The 18,654-nt window shown below is 45.4% G+C and overlaps 2 protein-coding genes across 2 annotated transcripts in view; one reads left to right on the top strand and one right to left on the bottom strand.

The window, feature by feature from the left end:
• Window positions 1–1,933: 1,933 nt before the first annotated feature.
• LOC133777273 (large ribosomal subunit protein uL23-like) lies at window positions 1,934–2,451 on the bottom strand. The gene has a single exon (XM_062216778.1). The coding sequence runs from the start codon at window positions 2,449–2,451 to the stop codon at window positions 1,981–1,983; it is 471 nt and encodes a 156-aa protein (XP_062072762.1). The 3' UTR covers window positions 1,934–1,980.
• Window positions 2,452–11,175: 8,724 nt separating this feature from the next.
• Window positions 11,176–18,654, top strand: part of LRRC37A3 (leucine rich repeat containing 37 member A3) — a 55,112-nt gene continuing 47,633 nt past the window's right edge. Inside the window, exons 1-2 of the mRNA XM_062216346.1 lie at window positions 11,176–12,770; window positions 17,938–18,009. Coding sequence (XP_062072330.1) covers window positions 11,176–12,770; window positions 17,938–18,009 — 1,667 coding nt within the window. The remainder of the gene's footprint in view (window positions 12,771–17,937; window positions 18,010–18,654) is intronic.

The following is an 18,654-nucleotide window of genomic DNA, read 5'->3' as shown; positions in this document are numbered from 1 at the left end:
AGGATTTCAAAATAGTTGGTATCAGTTTCTGGGTAATGAGTATTAGTGCTCTTTGGACACTGCAACCATTTCATAAGCTTTTGGCTTGGAGAATTTCACAGTCTGAGGCCTGTCACTGGTAGAGTGATGACAGAGAGGGCCAACAAGTCCATATATGCTTGAGAGCAGGGAACATTCATATTAGATTTATTTATTTACTTGACATAGAACCTTGAGTTACTACCCTTTCCCAAATTGTTATCTAGTTATACATGTTCTTTTGTATTTGGCAAATGCACACATCTTGTATTTTCTTCCTTGTCTTTTTATAAACACAGAAAAGAGAAAATTGTTTTAAAATCAAGAAAAGGCTTAAGGTGTCTGAAAGATTTTTTGTTTTTGCTTTTCCAGTATCAAAAAGGAAAGTGGTTGCTGGCAAGAACTGTGGCAAAGTTATCCAAGGTAAGAGCTCTCTTATACTCAGGGCCTCGGAGCTCTTCTGAAGCTTCCTGCATGTCCAGGATAGCCCCACTGTGACTCAGAGTACAGGCCAGCCTCCCCTGCAGCACTCAAAATTTAGAGAGTAGCCTCCATTTCTCCTTCCCAACAGGCAGCTTCAATTGGAAAAGGAATTTTATTTTTTAATTTGCTCAATCAACAGACCATCTGTGCTCTATTATAAGCTAATTAATATACTGGGTTCTGGGAGTGAGGAGAAAGTAAGATATTGTTCCCTTAGGTACTTAAGGAGCTTGTAAACTAGTGATGAAGAATAAATTAATAAATTAATAAATCAGTGAAGAATGATTTGCCTTTATTTGTATTGTTTGAATTTGATCTTCTGGAGACCCCTTTGTGTTAGTCAGGCATTCATTACCTTAACTAAAATATCTGAAAGGAGCTTCTTGGGAAGGAAATGGTTAAATTCTGCGTATAGTCTGGAGGTTCATTGTTCAGGATTGAGTGGCCCCATTAGTCTGGTGTCTGGTGGAGACTGGCAATGGCTGATGGTGAGCTAGGGAGCAAGGAGAGAATGTAGGTAGAACTTGGCTTAAATAACCAAACTCTCAAAAAATTACCTTCTGAGGGCCAACCTCCAAGGACCTAAAGAACTCCCACCAGAGCCACATCTCAGATGCCATAACTAGATCAAGTCTCTACCACTAAGACTTCAGAGTTTAAACATCTGCATGAGTTTGATCTTCTGTGGACCCCTCTGCCCAAGGTTTTAGCAAAATTTTATCTCCTGGTTTAATTTGGAGTAAGAATTTATCTTTTGAGGGGGCAGGCAGTATCTGGTTACCATATTCTTGGGCAAGCCTTATGTACTAACCCCACATTAATATGGGTTAAAGTCTGATTTGTTTCTTTATCTAATGGGCCTCAGACTAAGAAAGTTTTTCCACATAACATCTCAAACAGGCTAGTTTAAGAGGTCCTATGGAAGCAATCTGTTCAGAGAAGAGGGAGTTTGTCCGAGGTTCTTGAGTCTCCTGGCATAGTTTGGTCAAAGGTTTTGTTTTTTTTTTTTTTTTTTTTTTTTTTTTTTTTTTTTTTTTTCCGTCTTTTTGACCTTTTGAAGATCAGGTGCCAGGAGGAATGAAATTTATAGGTTATACATAGGCCTGAGAGTTATTTGACTATGAAGGAGGGACCAATATCATTCTACAGGACCCTAAGAAACACAAATCTTGGGATTGTTTCTTTGAGGAGGATCCTTCAGACTTCTATAGCCTTTTCTGTCTGGGTCAGAAATGCCTCTACCCACCCCATGAAGGGATCTCCAGAAACCAGGAGGCTGTTTGGGTAGCATCTGAGTAAAGTCATTCTGCAAGTCTTCTGGATAAGTCCTTTAATGTTGGATGGGCATTATTAAGGGTGAGGCTATTGGATAGACTTGGGGATTATTAGGGGTACAAAGTTACCCATACCTGTCATATGGTCTTTTTTTTTTTTTATGGTGGAAAAACATATATTTAGAATTAGCCAGCTGGACTCAGTTCAGATGATCCCAATTTTGTTGGCAACGTCCAGAGCATCATAGTCAGGAGCCAGCCGCACATAGGCCTTCTTCTCTCCATCAGGTCTGATCAGGGTGTTGACTTTGGCCACATCAATGTCATAGAGTTTCTTCACAGCTTGTTTGATCTGGTGCTTGTTGGCCTTGACATCCACAATGAATACCAGGGTGTTGTTGTCTTCTATCTTCTTCATGGCAGACTCCGTGGTCAGGGGGAACTTGATGATGGCATAGTGGTCAAGCTTGTTTCTCCTGGGGGCGCTCTTCCGAGGGTATTTGGGCTGCCGTCGGAGGCAAAGTGTCTTGGGCCGCCGGAAGGTGGGGGACGTGCGGATCTTCTTCTTGTTGTGGCTGTGGACGCCTTTTAGCACTGCCTTCTTGGCCTTTAAGGCCTTTGCTTTGGCTTCGACTTTAGGAGGGGCAGGAGCTTCCTTCTTCGCCTTCGGCGCCATCTTGGTGAAAAGGTCATATGGTCTTAATTAATCCTTTTCCTATAAAGAATATGGATACTAAGTTTTCTAGGGAATCTCAACCAAAATGAGTAATACCATGAAGGTGTTCAATAACTTTCCATTCTTCGGCTACTAGGAGGAAGAGTGTGCACTTCTTTTGAAGCCAACTAGTGTGATTTTTATGGAATCTTTGCTGTAAGGCTGTCTGGATCTTTGAGGGGGTATACTGGAGGGGAGGAGGAGAGGGTAGATCAACAAACTGTGGAGGATCTATAAAGAGAAAATTAAAAAGGCAACCCAAAAAGAAAGGGCAAAAGCCTCAGAGAGGATCCAGATCCTCAGTCCAGTGTTCAAGAAGACAAAGTAACAAAGCAGTGGTGCCAGGAGCAGTCCAGAGCTGAAACAGCAAGCAAATCAGGGCTTTTCATTTGGATTCAAACCCTCTCCCCTCATTGAATTGCTGACCCACCCCAAATCCCTCCTATAGGAATCTTGGAGTCACTGCTGATTCCATGGTAGCCCCTACCTAATAGAGTGAATTAATTATCAAACATGGACAAAGAATATTGAGAGTTTGGAGAAAATGGCCATATTTTGAAATAAATAATCATAATATGTGTTTCTCCTGCCTGCTGCTCCGCTGGACTCATGAGGAGGGATATCTCAGATTTCAGCGTGGAAGAGGAAGAGTTCATGGTGCCAGAACTGGACTGGAACTTGTGAATATCTGAAGGGACCAGGCCCACTTACTTCCTGGGGAGTTCTGCCTCCCCACACTTAAGCAGCTGTTGGAATCCCAGGGCTATCTAGGTCTGTGGCCTACGCCCTGCCTTGTGATTAGGCATGAGATGTGCAGTTCAGTGGACACCTCTGCTGAGGCTGGGGCCCAGTGACTGTGGGAAAAGAATCACCCAGGCATAGAGCTAATAGGATCTGAGCTATTAAGGATGTGTAAATACAGGTGTCATAATTAAAGGGCGGGGCAGGGCGGGGCACACAGTTGCTAAGGTACACATGGTGAGAGGCTTCCATAATACTTCAGTTCCTGCTCAAGGTGCAACAGCGGTGCCCCATCAGCCTGAGTTGCTGTGTCCGGTAATCCCCATGTACCATGACCCAGTTGTGCCTGTGGGCCCCACAGCTCCTCCTTGCGTGGCAACCTTTGTGGCTGCTAGTACAGGCCACTAAGCCTCGGGAAAGATTCCAGGACCCAGTCCAGCTGATCTCTGACTCCTCAGGGCTTTCTGAGTCTTGGGTTTCAAGCTCCTCTGAACACTTACCTGGATCACCCGATGCGCACACACTCCCGGCAGACCCTGGGGGCTTTGATTACCTGGGCTCCTCTGTTTCCTCCCAAAAGTTGGTCCCACCTGAAGAGTTGACTGAGGGCTTGGTTCCATTCCTGGACATGAATTCAGCTCAAGAGCTGCCCCCAGAGCCAGACCAGCTTGATGTTCTGTATCAGGATCTGAATGAAAAGCTAAGTTGGCAACAAAGGGCCCCAGAGATGGCTCCAATGCTAGAAGGTAATCTGCCTCTTCGATTCAAAAACAAGATTCAAACTGCAGGTCTAGATCAGGCTGCAGATCAGTCATTTGAAACACCTGTTCCATCTCTAGATAGTCAGAGTTCAAAGGCAACCAAGTTTATTGTTTCACCTCTGAAGCTGAAGAAGGATCCAGCTCAGCATCAGCGACTTTCTAAGGTTGTTGTTGGAACTCCAGACCAATTTACAAAGCCTCAGCTTCCAGAGAAAATGTTGCAGGATGATTATGTACATCCAAGCATGGATATACTTTATCCTGGAAGCTTACCTCTGGAATTCCAGGAGAACCCACATGAACTCTGGGAGTCTCATGAGCAAACTGAACCATCTCAATTCCATCTAGAGGGCCAATCCTTTTCACTCCAGCAAGATACTCCAGCTCAACATCCACTGCATCTTGAGGAGGATGAAAATCCTTCAACCCAGGGGGAGGACTCAGTTCAAAAACGACAGGCCCCAGAGGAGGTAAAACTTTCTCCAGATCAACAGAAGGCCTCAGCTCAGCATCTACTTGTTCGTGAAGAAGTTGGTCAGTCATCAGTGCACCATGAAGTCAGTGCTCCATCTCCAAGTCCAAAGGAAGCTCTCCACCCAGACTTGCCCAGTGTCACAGCTAAACTAGTAGACGTGACACTGACAATAACGCCAAAGGGAGGTAAGGAAATTCATCCTATTGTAAATCAGCATCTGACCCCAGCACATCCTCAAGAGAACACCAGGGAGATGGACTTTTCCTCAACCCAATCCAGAGCCCTACATCAGGCCCCTGAGGTGGTGAGATCTTTTTCAACCCAACAAAAGGGCCCAACTCAAGCTCCAAAATCCCTGTGGGAAAGTATAGCTCAGACTCCACTGGGTCAGGAGGTGACAGTTCAATCTCTGAGTAAGAGTCAAAGTCATCTGTCTAACTTGCCCAAGGTTACAGTTAAGCCTGCAGTTGTGGGAGTTACCATAACTTCACAGCCTACCAAAAAGGTTGAGTCTTCTCCAACCCAGAAGGAGGTCCCAGCTCAGATTCTGGGAACTCCTATGGAGACAAAACTTACTCCCAGCGGACAGGGGCAGCTGAGTCAGTGTGATGAGTCTCATGAAGAGGCTAAATTTGCTCTAGGTCAGCAGCAGACCTTAGCTCAACCTCCAAGCCCTCCTGTGGACACTGAACATTCATTCAGTGAAAATAAGCAACAAGTTCAGCATTCTGACATATCTGGGGTGGCTGAACATTCTGGAAGTCGGTTGAAAACCCCAGAAGAATCTGGAAGGTCCCATGAGGAAATTAAACGTCCAGTTCAGCAAGAGGCACCAGCTCAAGCTACAGAATCTCTGTTGGGGAGTATAGCTCAGACTCCACTGAGTCATGAGGTGATAATTCAACCTCCAAGTCAGGAACAAACTCATCATTATAACTTGCCCAATGTTACAGTTAAGCCTGCAGATGTGGAATTTAGCATAACATCAGAGCCTACCAAAAAGGTGGAATCTTCTCCAACCCAGCAGGAGGCACCACCTCTAGTTCCAGGAGCTCCTGTGGAGACGGAACCTTCTGCTAGTGAACAGGAGAAGCCAGCTGAGCACACAGAGTCTCCAGTGGAGACTGAACCTTCTCTAGACCTGCAGGAGGTCCCAGCTCAGCCTCAGGGCTCCCCTGTGGACATTGGACCCTTACCTGTTAAGCAGGAGCAGGCAGCTCAACCTTCTGTGTCTTCTGAAGAGAATGAACCATCTAAAAGTCAGACAGAAGTTCCAGGGCAGCCTGCGAAGCCCCCTGAGGAAGTCAAACCCCCAGCGCAGCAAGAGGCTCCAGCACAAGTTGCAGAATCTCTGTTTAAGAGTATAGCACAGACTCTACCAGCTCATGAGCTGACAGTTCAAACTCCAAGTCAGGATCAAACTCATTATTATAATGTGCCCGGTGTAACAGTTAAGCCTGCAGTTGTGGAAGTTCCCACTTCAGAGCCTATCCAAAAGGTTGAATATGCTCCAACCCAGCAGGAGGTGCCACCTCAGATTCTAGGAACTACTGTTGTGCAGACAAAACCTCCCAGTGAACAGGAGAAGCCAGTTGAGTACACAGAGTCTCCCGTGGAGGCTGAACCTTCTCTTGGCCAGGAGGAGGCCTCAGCTCAGTCTCCAGGCCCTTCTATGGACACAGAACTTTCTCACAGTGAGCAGGAGCAGCCAGCTCAACCTTCTGAGTCTTCTGAAGAGACTGAACCATCTGGAAGTCAGATGGGAGCTCCAGGACAGCCTACGAAGCCCCCTGAGGAAATCAAACCCCCAGTGCAGCAAGAAGCTCCAGCTCAAGTTGCAGAATCTCTGTTGGAGAGTATAGCTCAGACTCCACTGGGTCATGAGGTAACAATTAAACCTCCAAATCAGGATCAAACTCATCAGTATAATGTGCCCAGTGTTACAGTTAAGCCTGCAGATGTGGAACTTACCATAACTTCAGAGCCTAGCAAAGAGGTGGAATCTTCTCCAACCCAGCAGGAGGCACCACCTCTAGTTCCAGGAGCTCCTGTGGAGACGGAACCTTCTGTCAGTGAACGGGAGAAGCCAGCTGAGCACACAGAGTCTCCAGTGGAGACTGAACCTTCTCTAGGTCAGCAGGAGGCCTCTGCTGAACCTTCAGGCTCATCTATGGAGACTGAACCTTCACACGGTGAGCAGGAGCAGCCAGCTCAACCTTCTGTGTCTTCTGAAGAGACTGAACCATCTGGAAGTCAGACAGAAGTTCCAGGGCAGCCTGCGAAGCCCTCTGAGGAAGTCAAACCCCCAGTGCAGCAAGAAGCTCCAGCACAAGTTGCAGAATCTCTGTTTAAGAGTATAGCACAGACTCTACCAGCTCATGAGCTGACAGTTCAAACTCCAAGTCAGGATCAAACTCATTATTATAATGTGCCCGGTGTAACAGTCAAGCCTGCAGTTGTGGAAGTTCCCACTTCAGAGCCTATCCAAAAGGTTGAATATGCTCCAACCCAGCAGGGGGCGCCACCTCAGATTCTAGGAACTACTGTTGTGCAGACAAAACCTCCCAGTGAACAGGAGAAGCCAGTTGAGTACACAGAGTCTCCCGTGGAGGCTGAACCTTCTCTAAGCCAGCAGGAACTGTCAGCAAATACTCCAGGCTATTTTTTGGACAATGAACCTTCTAACAGTGAGCAGGAGCAGGCAACTTCTCAGTCTGCTGAAGCATTTGAACCATCTGGAAGTTTGATGCAAGCACCAGGACAATTTGAGAAGCCCCATGAAGAAAACAAGCCTCCAATCCAACAAGAGTCCTCAGCTCAAGCTCCTGAATTTCTGTTGGAGAGTGTTATAGCTCAGACTCCACCGGGTCAGGAGGTCGCAGACCGACCTCCAATCCAGGATCAAACTCATCAGTATAACATGCCCACTGTTACAGTTACAGTTAAGCCTCCATTTGTGGCAGTTACCATAACTTCAGAATCTACCAAAAAGTTTGAGTCCTCTCTAACACAACAAGCGGCACCAGCTCAGATTCTGGAGGCTCCTGTGCAAACAGAACTTCCTGCCAATGAACAGGAGAAGCCAGCTGAGTATGCAGGGTCTATTGTGGAGACTGAACCTTCTCTTGACCAACAGGAGGCCCCAACTCAGTCTCTAGACTTTCCTGTGAACACTGAACCCTCACCCAATGAGTTAGAGCAGTCAGCTCCACTTTCTGTATCTCCTGAAGAGAATGGAACCTCTGGGACCCAGATGGAAGCTCCAGAACAGCCTTGGAAGCCTCCTGAGGAAGTCAAACCTCCAGTTCAGCAAGAGGGCCCAACTCAAGCTCTAGAATCTCCTAATAAGAGTATAGCTCTGACTCCACCAGGTCATGAGGAGGCAATTCAACCTCCAAGTCAGGATCAAACTCTTCAGTATAATGTGCCCAGTGTTACAGTTAAGCCTGTAGATGTGGCAATTACCATAACTTCAGAGCCTAGCAAAGAGGTTGAGTCTTTTCCAACCCAGCAGGCAGCACCAGCTCAGATTCTGGAGGCTCCTGTGAAGACAGAACCTTCTGCTAGTGAACAGGAGAAGCCAGCAGAGTCTCCTATGGAGACTGACTCTTCTGTAAACCAACAGGAAGCCCCAGCTCAGCCTCTGGGTCCTCCTCTGGACACTGAACCTTATCCCAGTGAGCAGGAGCTACCTGTGATGCCTTCTGAGTTTTCTGAGGAAGTTGAGACTTCTGAAAGCCAAATGGAAACTCCAGCACAGCCTTGGAAGCCCCCTGAGGATATCAATCCTACAGTCCAGCATGAGGGTCCAGCTCAAGGTCCAGAATCTCTTATCCAGAGTATAGCTCAGACTCCACCAGGTCATGAGGAGGCAATTCAACCTCCAAGTCAGGATCAAACTTATAACATGCCCAATATTACGGTTAAGCCTGTAAATGTGGCAATTACCATAACTTCAGAGCCTAACAAAGAGGTTGAGTATTCTCCAACAGAGCAGGCGGCACCAGCTCAGATTCTGGAGGCTCCTGTGGAAACAGAACCTTCTGTAGACAAACAAGAAGCCCCAGCTCAGCCTCCTAGTCCTCCTCTGGACACTGTACCTTATCCCAGTGAGCAGGAGCTACCTGTGAACCCTTCTGAGTTTTCTGAGGAGGTTGAACCTTCTGGAAGCCAGCAGGAAACTCCAGCACAGCCTTGGAAGCCCCCTGAGGAAGTCAAACCTACAGTTCAGCATGAGGGCCCAGCTCAAGGTCCAGAATCTCTTATCCAGAGTATAGCTCAGACTCCACCAGGTCATGAGGAGGCAATTCAACCTCCAAGTCAGGATCAAACTCTTCAGTATAACGTGCCCAGTGTTACAGTTAAGCCTGCATATGTGGCAATTACCCTAACTTCAGAGCCTAGCAAAGAGGTTGAGTCTTTTCCAACCCAGCAGGTGGCACAAGCTCAGATTCTGGAGGCTCCTGTGAAGACAGAACCTTCTGCTAGTGAACAGAAGCCAGCTGAGTATGCAGAGTCTCCTGTGGAGACTGAGCCTTCTCTAGACCAAACTGAAGCTCCTCCTCAGCCTCCTGCTCCTCCTCTGGACAACACAGAACTTTATCCCAGTGAGCAGGAACTACCCATGAACCCTTCTGAGTTTTCTGAGGAGGTTGAACCTTCTGGCAGCCAGCGGGAAACTCCAGCACAGCCTTGGAAGCCCCCTGAGGAAGTCAAACCTACAGTTCAGCATGAGGGCCCAGCTCAAGGTCCAGAATCTCTTATCCAGAGTATAGCTCAGACTCCACCAGGTCATGAGGAGGCAATTCAACCTCCAAGTCAGGATCAAACTCTTCAGTATAACGTGCCCAGTGTTACAGTTAAGCCTGCATATGTGGCAATTACCCTAACTTCAGAGCCTAGCAAAGAGGTTGAGTCTTTTCCAACCCAGCAGGCGGCACCAGCTCAGATTCTGGAGGCTCCTGTGAAGACAGAACCTTCTGCTAGTGAACAGGAGAAGCCAGCAGAGTCTCCTATGGAGACTGAATCTTCTGTAGACCAACAGGAAGCCCCAGCTCAGCCTCTGGGTCCTCCTCTGGACACTGAACCTTATCCTAGTGTGCAAGAGCTACCCGTGATGCCTTCTGAGTTTTCTGTGGAGGCTCAGCCTTCTGAGCATGCTGATAATGTGGAACCTTCTTCAACACAGAAGCAGGAACAACCTCTGTCTCTAGAGCATCAGCAAGTGACAATTTCACCTTTGGGTTACCATGATACTCAACATTCAGTTTTGCCGAATGTTACTGTTAAACCTCCAGATCTACACCTTATAATACCATCAGAACCTACTGCAAAGGTGGTAACTTCTCCAGTCGATGACATTACAGATCAGTCCTCTATCCCAGTTAATTGGGTGAAACCTGCAACCCAGCATGAGGCTCCAACTCTCCTTGTAGAACCTCCTGAACAGTTTAAAATGTTTTCAATCCAACATGGGGCTCCAGCTCCATATACAGAAGGTTTTCAGGTTGAGAAACCCTCCTCAATGCAGACGGAGGCCACAGCTGAGAGTTTACAGAACTTCCAAAAGGTTGAAAATTCCCCAATGCAGCATGAAGCTCCATTTCAGCCATCACAGATCCCTAAAGAAGTTGTAGCTCAACCCTCAGAGCATCACAAGATAATAGTTTCTCCTGCAGGTCATGATCAATTTTGGCATCCAAGATTGCACAGTATCATTGTTAAACCTTCAGAGTTCACAAATAAGGTGGAAACCTCAACCTCACAGGAGGTCCCAGCTCAGTCCACAGGGTTCCCTGTGCAGCTTAAGCCTTTGAAAGACCAGCAGACAGTCTTGGCTCAGCAATCTTCAGTTGATCCTGGGCTCCTAATTCAGCCCAAAGAAGCCATTGAGGATCATTTTACAAACGAGCGGGAGAGTTCAGCTCTGCCTCAAAATCTCCCTCTAGGTGTTCAACGAAGAGCATTCAAACAGGAACATCCAACTCAGCCTCTAGCATCCTCTGTGGAGATAAGTGGTTTTTTTCCTTTTAAGGACATGACTACATTTTCACCTCTTGATCCGGAAACAACATTCAAAGGTCAGTATTTAAGTCTCCTAAAACAACAGCAAAACACATAGATTTTGAGTTTTTCATAACCCCAGAGCCCACTTCAGCTATTGAAACTCCTTCAGATCAGCTAGGGGATCCTTCTTAACCTACAGTTCCTACTGAGGAAGTTAGATTTTCTCCAACCCAGCTTGATCCTCCTTCCCAGCCTCTAGAACCCCCAGAAAAGATAGAATCTTCCTTAGCTGAACGAGAGGCCATAGGTGATTCTCCTGAGGATGTAGGATTTCTTCCAGTGCAACAGGAAGCTCTAGCTGAACCACCAGAGCCCCCTAAGGAGGTTGAAGCATCTTCAACGCAGTAGGAGGCATCAGGATACCCTTCATGGCCCCTTCAGGAGGCCAATCCTTCTCTAACCCTGCAGAGGTCCCATCTCAGCCTCTAGAGGCATCTGGGAATGCAGAACCATCTCTAGAACCATAGGAGGTTGTAGCTGCACATTCAGAGGCTCATAGGGAGGCAGAATCTTCTCTTCCTCAGGAGATGATCCCATCTCAGCCTGCAGGCAGCCCTAGCTCAGCATTCCGAGGCCCCTCTCATGGTGAAACCCTCTCTAGTCCAACAGGTGGATCCATCTCTGCTTCCAGAGCTCCCTGAGATGGAACTAGCTCCAATCCAGCAAGAGGCCACAATTCAGCCTACACAACCACCTGATAAGCTGGCAGCTTCTTCAGTGCAAAACGAGGTCCCATCTCATATCCTAGAGCCCCCTGAGAAAGTGAAGCCATATCCAGTCCAGGAAAAACTTCCAGCTCAACCCCAAGATCCCATTAGAGTGATTGAACGTTCTCCAACCCAGCAGGTAGACCCAGCACAGCTTCCAGAGCCACCTAAGGAGATTGTAACTCAAGGCTCAGTATATCAGGTGGTGACAGCTCCAACACCAATTCAAGATCAAACTCATAATCTGAAACCACCCAGCATCACATTTCAACCTCTGCACCTGGAGCTTACCATTACTCCACAACCCACTACAGGGGGTGAACTTTCTCCAGCTATGCAGGATACCCCAATTCAACCTCCAGAGCCACCTAAGGGAGTTGTACCTCAATTTCCTCTATATCAGGAGGTAACAGTTCAAACGCCAGGTCAAAATCAAGCTCAGTATCCAATGTCACCCAATATCACACACAAACCTTTGGACCTGGAGCTTACTATTACTCCAGAACCCACTATGGAGGCTGAACATTCTGTCGCTCTGAAGCAGACTATATTTCCTCCAAAACAGCCTGCAGTGACACTTCCATCCCCTGGCCAGGTTCAGACTCAACATCCAAACCAGACTCAAGGCACAGTTCAACATCTGGACCTGGGACTTATCATAACTCCAGAACCCAGTGAAGAGATTGAACCTTTTCCAAACATGAAGGAGACTCAAACTCAGCTTACAGAGCCACCTAAAGAGCTTGTAGCTCAACCTCCAGTGTATTACAAGATGACAGTTCCAACACCAGGTCAGGATCAAACTCAGCCTCCAGTGTCACCCAGTGTCACAGATCAACCTTTGGACTTAAAACCCACCATTATTCCAGAACCCACTACAGAATCTGAACATTCTACAGCCCTGAAGTCGACTACTGCTCTGCATCCAGACAAGATTCAGACTCAGCATCCAAATCTGACTCAAGTCACGGGCCAACATTTGAACTTGGAACTTACCATAACTTCAGAACCCAGTACTGTGGATGAACCCTCTCCAACCATGCAGGAGACCCCAACTCAGCCCCCTAAGGAAGTTGTAACCCAACCTCCAGTATATCAAGATGGGACAGTTCCAACACAAGGTCAGGATGAAGCTCAGCATACAGGGTCACCTAGTGTCACAGTTCAGCCTTTGAAGCTGGAGCTTAGCAAAACACCAGTATCCACTACAGAGGCTGAACATTCTACAGCCCTGAAGAAGACTACAGTTCTACATCCAGGCCAGGTTCATACTCAGCACCCAAACTTAACTGCAATCATAGGTCAACCTTTGACACTGGATCTTACTACCACACAGTATTCTGTAAACTACATGCCAGAAGATGCTTTAACTGTGCAAAAGGAAAATAACATCACCAAAAACATCAACATTTGTGAGCTCTGTACCTGCAGAGATGAGACACTGTCATGTACTGGTCTCAGCCCAACACAGAAGCTCCACCAAGTGCCTGTGCCAGCGCCCAACAGCTACAATGGCACCTTCACTATCTTGTAAGAATGGCCCTTCCTCATAGTTCCCTACATCCTGCTTGTCCCATGGTAGCCTTTTCCTCAAGATCTTCCAGGGCCTTCCTCAGGTCCCCATCCTATGTTGACTGATTTTCTGTTTTGATCTTTTGCTTTTCAACTTTTCTTATACTCCTGTTCCTTCTTACTCTTGTGCCCCTTCTGCAGTCTCACTTGTGATTGCCCTTGCTCCTTTTCCTGATTTTTTTTTTTTTTGACAGGCAGAGTGGACAGAGAGAGAGAGAGAGAGACAGAGAGAAAGGTCTTCCTTTTCCGTTGGTTCACCCCCTAATGGCCACTGCGGCTGGTGCGCTGCAACCGACGTACTGCGCTGATCTGAAGGCAGGAGCCAGGTGCTTCTCCTGGTCTCCCATGCGGGTGCAGGGCCCAAGCACTTGGGCCATTCTCCACTGCACTCCCAGGCCACAGCAGAGAGCTGGACAGGAAGAGGAGTGACTGGGACAGAATCCAGCGCCCTGACCGGGACTAGAACCCAGTGTGCCGGCGCCACAGGCAGAAGATTAGCCTATTGAGCCGTGGCACCGGCCATTCCTGATTCATTTTTGTTTAGACTTGTCATATCATTCTTTGATTCACTCCTATTTTTGCACATGCGCCTTATCCCAAATTATTAGTGATGATACAACAAAATGTTTAAGAGTAGATTCTGGAGCCAGATTGCCTTGCTTTGAACACAGGTCTTTCTTTTACTAGCTTTGTGACCTTGGGCAAATTATTTAGTGCCATTGTTCAATTTCCTCATCTATAAAGTAGATTTATGACAGTTGTCATTTAATTGGATTGTGTACTTAGAAGAGTGGATATATATATACTTTTATGTCAGTGCTCAACATATATATAAATATTAGCTATTATTATTCAATCCCTCATTTGTGACCTGAATATATTTGTCCCTCTGTATATAGCACCCATTTGTTCTCAACCCAAGGCTAAGTAGTGTATGAGTCACATGCTGAAGCATGGAGAAGCTAAAACTTTAGATGGGATTTAAGAATGGCTATTACTTAATAAACAGAGAAGAAAACAGGGATCCCAGCCTAGGCAAAGACTTGGCTGTAGAAATGATCAGGATTTAGTAGACATTCTAACTAAAAATAATTGACTTAGGAAGCAGTGAAAAATATTAAATGAATAATCTTGAATATCAGCTACAGGGGTTTCAAAGTTATATAATGAGATATAGAGAACCATTAGAAGTTTTCAAGCAAGAGAGAGAAATGATTAAAATGGGAGGATTTGTTTTTCTTTTTTTAAAACTTTTATTTAATAAATATAAATTTCGACAGTACAATTTTTGGATTATAGCATCTTTCCCCCCCATAACCTCCCTCCCATCTGCAACCATCCCATCTCTCACTCCCTCTTCCATCCCATTCTTCATCAAGATTCATTTTCAATTATCTTTATATACAGAAGATCAACGTGTTCTATATTAAGATTTCAACAGTTTGCACTCACACAGATACACAAAGTATAAAGTACTGTTTGAGTAGTAGTCTCACTGTTAATTTGCATAGTACAACACATTAAAGACAGAGATCATACATGGGGAGCAAGTGATTCCTGTTGTTGATTTAACAATTGACACTCTTATTTATGATGTCAGTAATCACCCGAGGCTCTTGTCATGAGCTGCCAAGGCTATGGAAGCCTCTTGAGTTCACAAACTCTGACCTTATTCAGACAAGGCCATAGTCTAAGTGGAAGTTCTCTCCTCCCTTCAGAGAAAGGTACCTCCTTCTTTGGTGGCCCATTCTTTCTGCTGGGACCTCACTCACAGAGATCTTTCGTTTAGGTCATTTTTTTTGCCACAGTGTCTTGACTTTCCATGCCTGAGAAACTCTCATGGGCTTTTTAGCTGGATCTGAATGCCTTTAAGGGCTGATTCTGAGGCCAGAGTACTGTTTAGGGCATCTGCCATTCTACGAGTCTGCTGTGTACCCCACTTCCTATGTTGGATCATTCTCTCGTTTTTAATTTTATCAGTTATTATTATCAGACACTATTCTTGTTTATGTGATGCCTTTGACACTTAATCCTATCATTATGTGGGAGGATTTTTTTAATTGATCATTTTCCTTTAAAAATTTTTTATTTATTATTTGGGAGGCAGAGAGAAAGAAAGACAGTGCTCCCATCCACTAATTCATTCCCCCAAATGTCTACAATGAAAGTGATTGGGATGGCTGAAGCTAAGAGCCAAGAATTCGATCCAAGTCTCTCACACAGATGGCAGGAACACAACTACTTGAGCCAGCATTATTGTGTCCCATATTCTGCATTGGCAGGAAGGCTGAAGCCCAGAGCTGGGTATCAAACCCAGGTAACTCTAGTGTGAGATACAAGTGTCTTAACCATTGTCTTAACCACTAGGCCAAGAGCCTGCCCAGAGGAATTATTTTTAAAATCCGTATGTAGAGTGACCTAAGGAGGAAACTTTAATTCAGGGAGATCAAATAGAAAAAACTTAAGGAGTAAAGTGACAGTGGGGCTAAATCAGAGTAATTGTGATAGATGTGGAACAAAAGTCATGGGAGACTACAAAGAAAGGACAGATTTCATGATTGACCAAAGAGCTGTGGGGTAGAGTGTACAGAAAAGGGAAAAACATGACACCACAGTTTTGTCCTGGATGATGGTGGGAATGATAGTGGCCTAGTAGGTGGAAATTGAGCAGTCAGAAAGGAGATGTGTTCACTTTTAGGCACTTTTTATTGGTGAACATTAAAAAGTGGCTTCTGGTTGAGTGGAAATGCCCACTAGGCAGATGAGCAGACAGATGTCCTGACCATTTCTGCTTCATCCAGAAAAATTTGTACATAACCTGAACAGATGCATTTTTTAAAAAATATTTTATTTATTTATTTGACAGGTAGAGTTACAGACAGTGAGAGAGAGAGAGAGAGAGAGAGAGAGAGAGAGAGAGAGAGAGACGGAGAGAAAGGTCTTCCTTCCGTTAGTTTACTCCCCAAATGGCCACAACGACCGGAACCATGCCAATCCAAAGCCAGGAGCCAGGTGCTTCTCCTGGTCTCCCATGCAGGTGCAGGGACCCAAGCATTTGGGCCATCCTCCACTGCCCTCCTGGGCTACAGCAGATAGCTGGACTGGAAGAGGAGTAACCGGGATTAGAACCGGCGCCCATATGGGATGCCGGCACCGCAGGCGGAGGATTAACCTAGTGCGCCATGGCGCCAACCCAAACAGATGCATTTTTTTCTGAGGAGTGAGGACAGAGATCAAGATAAAGACTCAAAATTATCCACAGTGTAACTCAAGGCATTTAACAGCTTATTTTAAACTTTCATCATTCATTGGTACATTCTTACTTTTGTGAAAAAGAGCATAGGATAAAATGAAAATCTGTACCCCATTTCCTTTATCGCCCCATCCTCTATACTCTGTCATCCATAGATCAACCCCGGTTACCATTATGCTGTGTGTCCTTCCTTCCAGTCGCCCTCTTTTGCATTTTTCCCACAATGAGGTAATAATTCACTCCTGGGTCAGTGGTTTGCAGTATGTCTAAAAGACCACCCATATTAGCACATTTGTCCCTCTGATTACTGATTGTCCTTATCCATTAAATACCTGGAAACATTTCAGCAGAGGGAACTTGGCCAAAGCATTTGACTTACCTGCTATAGTATATCTTTATTTGTATTTGCTGATAATGATAAATTTTGTCCATTTTTCTGTTGATTGATCATTTTCTTTTTTTAAGTTTTATTTTTTATTTATTTGAAAGAGTTACAGAGAGAGGCAGAGGGAGAGGGAGAAAGAGAGGGAGGATCAGAGGGAGGGAGAGAGAGAGAGAGAAAGGTCATCCATCCACTAGTTCACTCCCCAAATGACCGCAATGGCCAGAGCTAGGCTGATCCAAAGCCAGGAGTCAGGAGCTTCTTCTGGATCTCCCACGTGGTCACAGGGGCCCAAGGACTTGGGCCATCTTCTATTGCTTTCCCAGGCCATAGCAGAGAGCTGGATGGGAAGTGGAGCAGCTGGGACTCGAACTGGCACCCATATAGGGTGCCAGCATTGCATGCTGGGGCTTTAACCTGCTACACCATAGTGCTGGCCCTAAATTATTTATCATTTTCTTACTGAGTTATACAAGAAGTCAGTTTAGGGGCTGGCGCTGTGGCGCAGCGGGTTAAAGCCCTGGCCTGAAACGCCGGCATCCTATATGGGTGCTGGTTCTGGTCCTGGCTGCCCCGCTTCCAATCCAGCTCTCTGCTATGGCCTGGGAAAGCAGTGGAAGATGGCCCAAGTGCTTGGGCCCCTGCACCCACATGGGAGACCCAGAGGAAGCTCCTGGCTCCTGGTTTCGGATTGGTGCAGCTTTGGCCATTGCGGCTATCTAGGGAGTGAACCAGCGGATGGAAGACCTCTCTCTGTCTCTGCCTCTATCTGTAACTCTGTTTTTCAAATAAATAAAATAAATCTTTAAAAAAAAAAAAAAAACCAAGAAGTCAGTTTAGACACCCAAGTCAGTTTAGTCAATTCCTTGGAGAAAGGATTGACTGGAAGTATCTGTCAAAGAGACTGGTGAGTTAAGTTGCCACTTGCAACACTGGTATCCCATAGGGCGGCATGCTGGTTCAAATCCAGGGCTGTTCCACTTCAGATCCAGCTTCCTGTTAATGTATTTGGGAAAGCAGCAGAAGGCCCAAGTACTTGGGCCCATGCCAACCTTGTTAGAGACCTAGATAGTTCCTGGCTTTACCCTGACCCATACATATCTGGCTGTTGTGGCCATCTGGGGAGTGGACCAGCAGATGGAAGATCTCTACTCTTTGTCTCTCCCTTTTCTCTGTCTCTCTGCCTCTTAAATAAATAGAGAGAGAGAGAGAGAGAGAGAGAGAGAGAGAGAGAAAGAGAAAGAGAGAGAGAGAGAGAATATGGATGGAGAAGAGGATGTTAAGCTTTTGAAGTGATGCCTCATTGTTTCTGCCAGGCCCCCCACATTATCTCTACTAACTGTGTGAAGTAAGAAGCTGAGAGCCCTAGAAATTAAAAAGCTGGTGATATTTTCTGCATTCCAGTAGCCCCATGAGATTGCAATTATTATTTTCCTTGTTCTGCTCATTCTCTTCCTACCTATTCAAGGATACCAACTCTTTCTTTACAGAAATTTCCAGGAAAACTCTATTTCCTACATTGATGAAAATGTATGGAAAGCATACCGTTGGACTGACAAATTGTGAGTATTCTCTCCAAATATGAATATCAAAACAAAAAACAAAAACAAAAAAAAACTAACAGCACCATAAGCTCTTTCTTGGTCCATAATTTTTAAGTCAATACCTCTTAGAAAACTCATTTCCCTTCCATATCACAAATAAATATATATTGATTTTAGTTCTATGGTTGTTTTAACCATAGAATTTGAATTAAGAAACAATTTATATTCATTTTCTATCATTTAATACATTATTATATTCTTAATGATAAAAAATGAAATAACAGGTATAGTGAAAACCTTCCTTGTGTCCTAACTCCCTACCTCCAAGGTAAGCACTGCTGTAAGTTTAGTATATATGTCCTTCCTGATTTTTTCCCATGCATTTTTCCTACATACGTGTTTATATTTAGCAAAACAGGTTTGTTGTGTGGCTTCATAAATATGTATTTATTTATTTTACCTAAATAGTAACATCTTGCAGCTTGATTCTTTCACTTCATGATGTGTCCTTGGTTTCTTTCCCTCCCAATACTTACAGTGCTATTCTATTCATTTAAACTCCTGCATAACATTGCGCAGTATGGCTGTATGTTTATTTAATAATTTCCCAACTGATGGATTTTAGATTATATCCACATTTAATGCACTGCTGCAGTGAACATC

This window comes from Lepus europaeus, chromosome 18 (assembly GCF_033115175.1).
Source record: "Lepus europaeus isolate LE1 chromosome 18, mLepTim1.pri, whole genome shotgun sequence".
Classification (NCBI taxonomy): domain Eukaryota; kingdom Metazoa; phylum Chordata; class Mammalia; order Lagomorpha; family Leporidae; genus Lepus; species Lepus europaeus.
Note: the sequence above shows the minus strand (reverse complement) of the source record. Positions and strands in the feature narration are given on the sequence as shown.